This window comes from Podarcis cretensis (assembly GCF_951804945.1).
Source record: "Podarcis cretensis genome assembly, chromosome: 14".
In the NCBI taxonomy this organism is placed as follows: Eukaryota; Metazoa; Chordata; class Lepidosauria; order Squamata; family Lacertidae; genus Podarcis; species Podarcis cretensis.
In genome coordinates, this window is record NC_137183.1 from 21,493,899 (window position 1) to 21,506,496 (window position 12,598).

At 44.0% G+C, this 12,598-nt stretch overlaps 1 protein-coding gene across 2 annotated transcripts in view; it reads right to left on the reverse strand.

Annotated features, from left to right (window-relative positions):
• The window catches only part of AGBL1 (AGBL carboxypeptidase 1), a gene marked incomplete at its 3' end in the record, with an annotated part of 421,386 nt that overhangs the window by 332,846 nt on the left and 75,942 nt on the right, over nt 1–12,598 (reverse strand). For both annotated transcript variants that reach the window (XM_079954219.1, XM_079954220.1), the window contains exons 7-12: nt 11,619–11,827; nt 4,715–4,874; nt 3,389–3,462; nt 2,682–2,798; nt 1,986–2,581; nt 1,046–1,129 (exon numbers count right to left, since the gene is read on the reverse strand). In XM_079954219.1, coding sequence (XP_079810345.1) covers nt 1,046–1,129; nt 1,986–2,581; nt 2,682–2,798; nt 3,389–3,462; nt 4,715–4,874; nt 11,619–11,827 — 1,240 coding nt within the window. The remainder of the gene's footprint in view (nt 1–1,045; nt 1,130–1,985; nt 2,582–2,681; nt 2,799–3,388; nt 3,463–4,714; nt 4,875–11,618; nt 11,828–12,598) is intronic.

Here is a 12,598-nt window from a genome sequence, read left to right on the forward strand (position 1 = left end):
ACAGTGCCATGCGAACCCCACTTATCTTGCTGTAATCCAGTGATGGCCAAACTTGGCCCTCCAGCTGTTTTGGGGACTACAATTCCCATCATCCCTGACCACTGGTCCTGTTAGCTAGGGGTGATGGGAGTTGTAGTCCAAAAACAGCTGGAGGGCCAAGTTTGGCCATCACTGCTGTAATCAATAAAGTTATGGCCTGTTTTCACTCCTACACATCTTTTGGGCCACCTGCACACCATACATTTAAAACACAATGTTGCCACTTTAAATAGTCATGGCTTTCCCCCAATGAATTATGGGAGCTGTAGTTTGTTAAAGGTGCTGAGAGTTGTCAGGAGACCCCTATTCTTCTCTCAACTATACAGCTCCCAGGGAATTAACTGTAAATTCCTCTTTACAGGGAAGCCTGGAAATTGTTCTACCACTGAGCTATGGCTCTTCCCCTTGTAACCAGTGGTTTTACCTACTGATGAATCCTGCTCCCCTGGGAAGCCTGCCTGGCGCCCACTTTGCAATAGCAAACAAATACTTTTTATCCCTTTTAAGCAGCTTTAACTTTTTGTACTGGCTGTTAGTCCTTTCTACCCTGTGATCTATTGTTTTACATAGGGGCTGTATTTGTATTTTGCTGTTGCAAGCTGCTTCGGGAATACTGATTAGTACTGAAAGGCAAGATATACATTTCAGAAGTTTCATTTTGGAGAGCAGCTACATCACTGTGAAGCTCATTCCCATGGAGATATGCCAAAGCTCACATCTGATTATAGTACAGACATTTGTGTATCTGCTAACTTCTCAAATTCTTTTCATTGGGCTGCTTTTTCAGCATGTGGGGGTCATAGTTTGTGGAGGAATGAATGTCAGTCCTGACCTCCTTTCACATTCCATCTGACTTCCATTAGACATTTCATTCTACATTGGATGTCTTATGCCTAAAAGCATTAGTAGAAAAGAGTCTGGAAATTTAAATAAATGCAATAGTTAGTTGCTTGCCCTTGCTCTAGTTCCCAATGACATCACCCTGATCTAGAAGACAGAAACTTACCTGGAGCTATCCAAGTCAAAGACAACTCGATTGATTATATCAGCTGGCTGGATGACACGACGGATGTCATCAAATATTTTGGCCCTGTGATGAGAAGAACAAGGCCTAAACCACTGAGGAAATTATGCACACAGAAGGAAATCTCTCCCCATTTTTAAAAATATCATTGTCTTGCTGCAGCTTCCACCCTCAATTCTTTAAAACAAGCAGAACTTCCACTAAAACATGTAAGTGATCTAGTTCAGGACTTCAGCCAGCTAGCCAGCCATGTCCTCTTCCAGGAAACTCCATTACATTTCTTCTCCACCCCAGATTTCCATTCCTCCTCATCCCTTCAACAGACACTCAGCATTATCGGGCTACTGAGCATGCTCAGTTGTAATTGGAGAAACAGGTGGCGCCTTATAGTATGGTTTTCTAAACAGGTTTTGTTGTTGCTCTTCAGCTAATATTGAGGTCAGTGGAGGCTGGTCCATTAGGACACTGCCCCACCAAGCTTAGCCTGCCCTTGGCCAGCCATCACCTCCCTGCCTTCTTACTTACAGCCAGTCCAGGGGGTGGCAGCTTCCTTTTCCTTAATCTCAACGTTGCCCTTGAAGAACTCAGCAGGAAAGAGGATGGGGGCAAAACTAGAGGAAGTTGGCTCTACCTATCATTGGCTCTGGCTCAGCCAATCATTGGCTCTGGCTCCACCTAATGATTGAGTTCCCTGCATTCTGCCCCATCAGCATCAATGGGCACCAGCCACCAATGCTTAAGGAGCCTCTTGTTTCTCCATGGTCACATTTTGACCATCTAACTGTTGGCACTCATTCCCCAAGTTGGCTGTTAGAAGGAGTGATGCCTGACATTGCTCCATCTTATCACACATGACACTGTGCTTGTCTGTGTGCATGTCTTTGTACTGCCCTATCTTTATAACAGAAAGGGGGAGACTTACTTTTGGATGCCATATCTCCTCTGCTGAACAGACTGGCTATAAGGACATGGTTGGTGACCCCAGAAATCTGGGAATGCCAACACTCTGTAGTCTGGAATGGACTGTGTGGAGCCAGCCCTTGCCATGTAGAAGCGGGGGTTGTGAAAAGGGATATTCCCCGGATGTCTCTCCAAAAGCTTTCTCACAACCTCAGAAGCCTCCACTGTCTTTTGGCAACTGGGCCTGCAGGAGTTCATATGCTGAGGCTGAGAAGTTGTTCTGTTCCTCAATATGTCCTTGGGAAGAGTGTGCAGAGTGGTTGCACAGCCTTTGTCTGGGATGTCACCATCTCTGAAGAAACCTGCCAAAGGCTTTGACTCATCACAAGCTACTTTCTCAAGTTCTTGATACGGATTCTCTTTTTTCACCCAGCTCTGTACTGGAACTCCAGAAGCCTTTGGGGGCAGTTTTCCATCTTCAGTGATTTGGTCCTTTTCTCTGCATTCAGGCTGGTGCTTTGAGGGAGCAGCGTTTGGAATGACGTGGAGGCAGGAGCCCGTCAGGATCCCAGGAACATCCTCAGAGTTTAGCTCATCTTCAGATTCTGATTCCAACTCCTTTACAAGATGAAAAAAAAAGATAAAAGCCACTGACATGGCCTCTTCTATACAGCAGCCTCTCAGATTTATTCAAAGATCGTAAACCCCTTCATCTCACCAGAAAGTTACAGCAAAGTTCTGGACACATGGCTTCATATTGTTTGAGTTCTGATTCAGGCCGGTCAAGATCTGGTTTTGACATGAGCTTCTCAACATCAGTCTCTAAGTCATCATCCTGCAGAATAAGAGCCAGAAAGGTAATTGTGAAAGGCACCATCTACTGGTACCAGGGTTAGGGAACCTGTGGCTCTCCGAATTATGTTGGACTTTAGCTCCCATTATCCCAGGACATTCTCTCCCTCCCTCCCACTCCACCCATCTCTGTGGTGGTGCCTCATGTCAGGAATGGTTAATTCTTGGTTGAAGGATTGCTTGGACTCCCTAAACAATTCTCTCTCTCTCTCTCTCTCTCTCACACACACACACACACACACATGGACCTCTCCATTTTTGTCAGTAGGGAGGTGGGTTTCAAGGCAGTGTACTTGGTGTTCCCCACCTTCACAACAACCTTGTATATGGGTTAGGCAGGGATGGATAGGAGCTGGCCCAAAGTCATCTGGTGAGCTTTATTTGTGGCTGGGTGGGAATTTGAACTCTGGTCTCCCATGTCCTAGTTGAACATTCCAACCACAACACTGGCTGCACCTGTTAAAGTTTCCTCTTCCCACATCTATTAAAGATGTAGGAGTCCTGGCCTTTTTTGTTGTTTATTATTTGACGCATGGATGGTTGGCCTTAAACAGTGTCCAAAAGAATACATACTTCCTCCTTATTCTCCACATCCTCATTCTCTATGTCCTTCTCGATTTCTTCTTCAACATCATATTCACAATCATCTGCAAGAAGATAAAAGAGAGTATGAGTCATTGACAAGACTAAGAGTCCCACTGATGACCAAACTACCCAAGAGGTTGAGCTCTTTCACATCCAAGGATAAACAACAGGGAGAATTTCACAGCACATGAATGCCTCAGCTGTTTCCTAACATGTAGGAGTTATCTTTTTTTAAATGACCCTTTTAAGCAGGAGAGGGGAACCTGTAGCCCTCCAGATAGCTAGCTTTAAAAGAGGATTAGACTAATTCATGGATGATATGTCCATCAATGGTGACTAGCTATGATGGTTTATGTTCTGCCTCCGTAGTTGGAAGCAGTAATGCTTCTGAAAACTGGTTGCTAGAAACCACAGGAAGGAAGAATGCTCCTGTGCTTGAGTCTTCCTAGAGGGTTTCCCACTGGTGCAGCTGGCCAACCACTGTGAGAACAGGATGCTTGACTAGATGGTCCACTGGCCTGATCCACCATGCTCTCCTTATGTTCTTAGATGTTCCTGGACCTCAGCTCCTATCACCTCTGGCCATTGGCCTTGCTGGCTGGGGCTGATTGTAACTGGAGTCCAACAACATCTGGAGGGCTGCAGGGGTCACAGGAAGCTTATTTATATGGACCATTGGTCCATCTAGCTCAGTACTGACTACACTGACTGGCAGTAGCTTTCCGAGACTTTTAGGAAGGAGTTTTCCCTAACCCTACCTTGAGATGCCAGAAATTGAACCTGGGACCTTCTGCATGTGAAGGAGATGCTCTACCACTAAATGACAGCAATTCCCCAAAACGAAGCTCCTCCTCATTTTAGTAAGGCTTGCACAACAGAACATCTGGCAGATTTTGCTTTAGCTCACTCCTCTCTTTTTCAGCCAGCATCTCCTCCTTTTCCACTGTTACTCAACCCTAGCACATATGATGATAACTTCAGTTCAGTGGCAGCTGGGGCCCCTTGGGACTGATGGAGCAGAGAGCAAGGAGCCCAGCAGTAGGTGGAGCCAGAGCCAATGACATGCAGAACCAACACATTCTAGTTTTGTCCCCATCCTCCTTCCTGCTAAGTTCTACAAGGGCAACACTCAGACTGTTGGGGAGGAAACTGACAGGCAGTGGCACCCCCTGGGCTAGTTGCAGGTTTAAAAAAAGCAGGCCAGTGGGAACTGACTGGGAACCAACAGAGGTTGGTGGAGCAGTCCCCCATTCATTCAGTCTTGATTCATTCCTTTCCCCTTCCCACTTAACACATTGAAGTAATTTACAGTACCTTCAGACTTTGGATGTGAAGGTCCAGTTGCCCCAGGGATGGGAAAGGAATAGGAGCTGCTGAGAGTAGCTGAAGGAAGTGGCGTCTTGGGGTAGGTTTTCCTCAGGATCTGAATCACCGTATTGACTATTGGATCCAGACTCTTGCTGCCCAAGTAGTCCTAGATACCAATGAAGAAACTTAGACAGTTCTTTCCCTGCTGCAATTATTCCTCAAGACGGGGATGAGGGCTCTCAAGCCAATGAATCAAATACCTTCAGACCTTTACAACTGAGCTTCAGAACTCCTCTGAGGTCACACGCCTTTCCAGTTTACAACCCTCATCCCCATGCAACATCCCTCAATGGCTGTGCTTTGTGTCCTCCTTTGGTGCTTTTGCCTGAGTGGAATGTTTCCTTCAACTCTGATTATGCCTCTCGCTGGTCTGGAATGAGGATGGGAAGCTCAGACTTTTACCATGTAGAGGTAAGAGTCACACTTTTTGCCCCGCCCACTTCTGCTTCTGGCCCCTCCCACCACTAGCATGCAACCCTACCCCTGGAAGGATGCCGATGAGCAAGTGCAGCCCTTAGGCTGAAAAGAACTCATCATTCCCTGCTCAAGATTTCTATCCACAAGGATCTCAGCTACTCCTGGGGATTTTGCTGCACCATCCTAACAATGTTTATTCAAAAGGATAAGAAGTGACAAAGACAGCTCTCTGTGGAAACATCTGAGTGGCAGGCACAGCCCTGACTTCCTGTGCAGGGTTGTTCAAGAATTCTGATAGAAATGGAAATGGGAACAGGAATTACCGATTGTAGCTAATTCATCACGTGCCCAGAACAGAAATCAATCCAGCGAATACAATTGGTATTTGCTCTTGTTGCTGCTGCTCTCAGTCCAGAAATAATACTTAATTTATTAAGTTTCTTTCCCACTTGCATTGTGTTTCCTTTGTGTTGGAATGGATAGGGTAGAATAACACAAAATAGCAAGGTAATTTACAAAATTAATTATGCAATTTATGTAATTTCACCCACATTGGACAGTGAGATGAATAAAGTGATTTTTGACAGAAGACAAACTGCAGCAGCATGCAGACAGTGCTCCATGCAACTAATACAAGCCAAAACAGGAAACAAGGCCTTTGTACATTCTTATTCCTCACCCGAACACTGATTCATGCACTTCTGCCAGATCTGGTGGGGAGGCAGGTGCTCCCATGAACCTATGAAACGTCCTTCTGGATCAGGCCATGGTCTGGTTTAATCCAGCATCCTATTCTCATAGTGGCCCTTTTCTGCACTTTTTCCAGATCTACAACTTCCTTTTGCAGGGGGTGGAGGTGGCAGTCAGAACAGTGCAATGTATTCCAAATATGCTCACACTATGGATGTGCATCAAGTCATTACACTCAACACAGGTGGAAGCTGTCTCAGCACATGTGCCAGGGTTTGCATGAAAGTGTACACTTGTCGATTTGTACAGCTTCACCAGTGAATAGACATGTACACAGAATATACACTCAGTATGCTGATTGTACACTCATTGCATGTAACATGTGAACACGCCTACTGGCAAAATACCACCATCCGTAAACATCAGATACAGGGTTGGAGTCTACAGGAGGGTTTTTTGATTGTTAGATAGATTTTTTTATCCCATTTCCATTAGTAAAAATGAGGCATCTAATCATAGCCTGCATTTTTATTAAGGCTTGATCAGGGCCTGTATTTTAAAATGAGCTTAAAGATTTTCAAATGTTCATGCCAGGCAGAAGACCAGCTGCCTAAGAACCTTGGCAAGATGTTTATTCTCCTGGACAAGGGGGCCCCCTGATTTATAGCAGAAAACAATTCTCAAAGTCAAAGGGAATTACAGCCAAGGTTACACTGACCCTACATATTACAGAAGATAAAAAAAAAAGAGATAAACATAATTAAGAGTGGGTAAATAGTAAAATAAAACCATGTGCCTCCCATTAAACTTGAGCCATATTTTCCTAAGGTTGAAAGGTCAAGAGCAGTGAAAAAGGCAACTGGCTTGGCTGGAGAAGAGGTTTTCTTTCTATCTTATTTTGAGGCTGTAAAATGTTCCTTCCTTTTTTTACTTTGAAAAGGTTTATTCTTCTAAAAAGCTATCTATGTTATGTATTAAATATATTGGCTTAAATGTAATTATGCAAAGGAATTAGAAGCTAAGAAATGTTAAATCCTTATGCTAGATTCTTATTTCATATAGTTGGAAGAGATCACAGGGGCCATCAGCCACCAGCCCAGCCCCCCCTGCCAAGCAGGAAACATCATTAGAGCACACATATGGTTGTCAGGCCTTTGTTTAAAAGACCTTCAAGAGAAGGAGATCTTTCAATGATGATGTGAATTCAAGATCCTTGACATCTGTTTAAGATAAAAATTTAAGATTAAACCATTTGTTTTGGAGGGCAATAGGGCGAGGTGAGCTGGTAATTAAGGTTCCTTGTTGAGACACATGTAAGATATATTACTACTTATTTGTCATTTATAGATAGAAGAATATATATCTTTTTGTTTCCCATAAAAGGACAAGAGGAAATGGGTGTATCTTTTGTGATTGGTTCTAGCAAACAGCCAATAGGAATTTCAACCAGGCTGATTGGACAGAGGCAGCCACAGGAGGAGCAAGGGGGCTGGATTAAGGAAATATAAGTGCTGGCCAGAATGGCAGGAGGCCAGGCCAGAGCTTGGTAACCATATATCACTGTGCCTCATATTTATTTGTCTGACAAATAAATTATTATTTTAATTTCTCTATTGCTGCGTTGAATATTTCATTCCAGCTAAGCGTTAACCACAAGCAGGGTGCTACAAATCTGGCTCTGTTGTCGTTGAAACTGCATTGCTGTCATTATTATTGAACAACTGGATTGGTCAACTTGCTAAATTCAGTGATTACTTCTTTTAACTTCTAAAGCTGTTCAAATCCAGTAGACTGGTCATTAGCTGGCTTTGATTCCCTAGAAACTGCATCTGGCTTTTCTTTTCAAAATAAATTTTGTTATTAGTAAACAAAAATAAAGTAAAGGTAAAGAGCATAAACAAATACTGTTACAGCAGGTTTAAAGCAGCATAAGGTTGCATATTATCATTGAACTTGTTCCAAATCACTGCCTAAAATACCAATTTTTCCATAAACCTTATAAACTGCTGCTAATATTATAATATCTAAAAAAATTGTGTGGGGGAACATATCTCTGACTGTATCTGAATGGATTGAGAAAATTTGGTCCATAGTAACTATGATTCAGCTAATTTATTATAAAAGAATTCAAACTGCAACTGGCTTTTCATGCATTACCTAAGACTATTTTTCATAGAATCTGCCAGATTTGTTTCTGTGGATGTTTTTCTCTGAACTCAGCTGGAGAAGAGATTCTCTTACACAAATGAGTCAGCACAAGTTGCTTCTGCCCTCTGGGATGGAAGCAGAGCAAGTCCTCAGCATCAGGTAACGCAGTCAGAATGCAAGGATGTCTCTGATTCCACCCCATTATTCTCTTATTTGATTTGCCCTGCACCCCATGATTCCTGAGTGCTAGGTGAATGTTGAGAATTAATTCTGGAATTGGAGCACGGGCAGTCTGCATCTAGACATTACAGATGCACTTTTCTTCTTCTTCTTTGGCGATCACTCGTAGCCGAGTAAGATTGTCTTCCATAAACACAGTTTTAAAAGTGAGTCCGTAAGTGACTGTAGAAGCCAATTCTGGATCCACATGTCCTTTCACAGTGGGAGCATAGGTTTCAGTGTGGGAGTTGATCATGGTGAGGGTTTGCCAAGCATGTCTTCCTCTTAACGCATTTCTCCCTTTCATCACACTGACCAACACACAGTCTTTGCAGTAAGGCTCTATTCCGATGGCATGAGTAATCACGATGACCGGTAGATTCTTATCTGCTGCAGCCTTCATCCACCTTCACAGCCGTTGTAACATACTGCTTGTTATCTTCCGCCTGTTCTGCTGTTGATGACTTTTTGTATCATGCTTTGTCTAGCTCCTCTCCATTGACTTTACCACCTTGGGTGACCCTGCTGGGAGTACGAGACTCCCGACAGCTTTGCTCACAAGGGTCATAGGAACATGCAAGCCCACTCAGCACAAGGTGATGATCCAGCGAGTGAGATACACTTGTGCCCATTGACAAAACACATGCACAATATATGTACAATTGTCTTGAATAAGTTTTTCAAGCACCACATCTCAATGGTAGAGTATCTGCTTTGCATGCAGGAGGCTCCAGGTTCAATTCCCAGTACCTCCAGATAGGGCTGGAAGAGACTCCCTGACTGACTGGTGCAAGTTAGTGTACTGAGTTAGATGGACCAATGATCTGAACTCAGTATAAGGGCAGAGTCCTATGTCCTATGGCCATCTAATTGCTATTGAATTGTGCCATTGCATAGGCAGCTTCCTGTGTCCCTTCAGTGTTTTGCTGAAGTGCACATCCGCTCCTGCACATTGATATAAGCATCACAGACCAAAAAGAATCTTGATGCAACCAGAAACCCAAGCATCCTGGTTTTTAGTTTTGGCAGTGTTTTGTCAATGTTTGCAGATGCATGAGTAACAAAGAGCGAAGGGAGATGTGAAAGAGCTGAAAGCTGCCTGTAAAGTGCTCTGAACAAAATCCGGAAATTGAAAGGGGGAGAAATCCAGTGGAACTGGCAACTAATTGTTGCAGCATGGAATGGTGCTGTTCAGGATTTCAGCGACTCCATTCCATTGCCCACTCCACATTTTCCATTTTGCCCGCAACAGGTTGTTGGCTTTCCATGTCTATTGATGCTGTTCAGTCCTCATCCAGCTGTTTTGAAGGAGGTGTATGGTTTATTGGAGGAGGGCTGCCCTAATGCCCCTAACACTTCCCTCTTGCGTGTGTGGTTGGTGCCTATTTGGCAACATTAAATAATAATAAAAATGAAACTCTTAGCTTGAACCTCAGAAGTAGAGGGACTGAGAGAACAATGGAGATTCCCCAGCGTGTTGGCTTCATTTCAGGAACAAGACTGGTTAATTCAGAAACCGCAAAAGGTTGGGAGGAAATTCACAGGAAGAGAACCTTGGACGAATCCTTACTGCTTTGGTTGTCAGCTAAGCACAAGCCTCTGCAATTCTCTCCTTACAAATTAAAAAAAAAACAAAACACCAACCTTTCCCTGCCTGCTAAATGACCGCTGTCTTGGTGGCGAGGACAGAATTCTTAACCATTTCAGATGTGTAGTGTTCCATAATCTTGGAGGCATTGCTGGTACAGCTCACATACCCAAAAGAAAAAAAAAAACCCGCCTCCAGAGAGGGAGAAGCAGAATGGCAACTCGATCATATATCTTTGCTGCTAAGCTGCATGATGCCCATCTACATAAGAATGTGATTGGTTTTTCATCCCTGATGATTTGAGGGAAAGCCTTCCAATTCCCCCATAACAGAAGCAAAGCACGAAGTTCAGTATTGCTGTGCAGAATAGGCACGTGTGTTTATTAAGACACACAGCCTGCAACAAAATGTTGCAGTGTGTGCTCACCGTCCCAGCAGGAATTGCCCCATCCTCCAAGATACTATCAGTTCTTAAGAGCTTTAGGGAGGGCTGTGGCTCAGTGGTAGAGCATCTGCTTTGCATGCAGAAAAAGGTCTCAGGTTCAATCATCAGCATCTCAAGGTAGGGCTGGAAGAGACTCTCCATCTGAAACCCTGGAAAGTCACTGCCAGTCAGTGCAGACAATACTGAGTGAAATGGATCGTTGGTCTGATCCACTGTAAGGCAGCTTTCTATTATTATTATGTATGTTTCTACTGTTGTAGATCTAGAGTTAGCAAATGTTAGAAATTAGTAAAATGGTAGAATTTGGATAATATTTAGCGTATTGATGGGAAGATTCTGGGCCAGTGGAAAAAATAAAGGCAAAGCTTCATTTCCAGGTCAGGGTCTCACCTAGGATAGAGACCGTTGTTTTTTATTTTGTTTAATAAATAATAAATAATAATAATATACTGCCCTATACCTGGAGGTCTCAGGGCAGTTCACAGAACAAAATCAAAATAAAAACAACAACCCAATACCCCCCCAAAAAAAGAACCTAAACGAAGTACCTGTTTCTGGTCCCCAAAAACCAGTTCACTCCTTTTGTTCCACCCTGCCAGTCTTGGGAAGAAACTAAGCACAAAGCTTGACTCAGTACAGTCAAACTTCAGTTGTTGAATGTAATCCATTCTGGAAGACTGTTTGACTTCCGAAATATTCGACAACCGAGGTGCAGCTTCCAGTTGTTTGCAAGAGCTTCCTGCACTCAGGTGGAAGCTGTGTCAGACGTTCAGGTTCTTAAAAACGTTCAAAAACCAGAGCATTTAATTCCAGGTTTTTGTCATTCGGAAGCCAAAACATTTGAAAACTCTTGCTCTTTTGGTGGCAGGTAGAGATCACTCAGGGTCCAAAGACTGAGCAGAATCGACCACAAACACCCCCGTGATCGACCAGCTGGGGATGCCTGTTCTACAACATCAGAGGTGGGGGGGGGGGCGGTATTTCAGCCTGAGGGCCACATTTCTCTCAAGGCAACCTCCTGAGGATCACATGTTAGTGCTGGGTGGAGCCAGAATCAAAAGTGGGCAGAGCAACTTTAAATTTGCCGTAGACAAGTTTCTACATCCACACCCACACACCCCTCTCCGTCTTCCATCCAGGCATGCAAGAAACATCAACAGAATTCAAGGACAAGCACTTGGGGGGCAATGCTGGGCAAATGAGAGGTGTGGTCTGGGGAGAGTTCAAAAAGCCTCCTTTCATCCCCTGGGGCCTGAGGTTCTCCCACTCCCACTTTAGAGGAAAGCAACCTTCAAATGCAATCCCAACGGATGCCAGGGCTTCTGCAACAAATGTTTGATCACCTGGGTTGTTTGAAAGAGAGTCTCCATGCCACGTGCGAGGAGGAACGCTTCTCTGCCAGACCGAACATTGGTGATGTGCTTGAGGCAAAGCAGGAGACCCCTCCGGATGTGGACATAACTGTTGGAAGTATCGTGGTGATGCCAGTCCTGGTACAGCCGGAGCAGTTTATGAATATAGCCTCTGTTCACAGCTCGCCGGCTATTCGACTCTGAAAGCAGAGGACAACAGGTGACTTAGCAGCTGCTGGGAAAGTGCACAAATGAGGACACAGCTATCATTTACACAAATGCATGCATTTTGTTCCATCCGACATGCTGTTTCTCAGGGCTATTAATATTTGCAGGTGTAAAAGCGATTCTACCAGGAGATTTCTATTTTCCACTGACAATGCATGACCCAAATCAAAATCTGTCTGGTTCCATGCAGACTTCCCTCCCTCATTGTCTTTGTAGTTGTACACTCTAAGCTGAGCTATAACTATAAGCACTCGTCTTTTCCCCCTTGGGAAAATGCATCATAGATTTTGTAGCTGTAAAGATGCATAAATTTCGTTAGGTGCCATGTATTTTTTTAACTCCAGTGCTTAAATGTCCACTGTATCTTTGCAAAGAAGGAGGATGTGGAGCAAAGCAGAACTGGCCACACCTTTGTCGCCTTATTGTTCACACCCCCATGATTTCCTGGTCCAGTAGGCACCATTCATCACTGCTGATACAGTAGATGAAAGTTAAACGTATTATGATGCAAGACTATGCAATGCTTGGCGATAACTTCTGGATGAGAGAGCAATGGCTCTGACAGATGCAAGGCTGATTTTGCTTAAACCCACCCTAATGAAATTATCCATTTCATAAATCTAAAGCAAAGCCCTAACCGACAGCATATCACACAGCCCATGTGGCCCCATATCATTCCGTGAGATTGTGTCTGGCTTTGGGAATATGTGCTCCCATTCTAAGGGTCTTTTTTTTAATAAAAA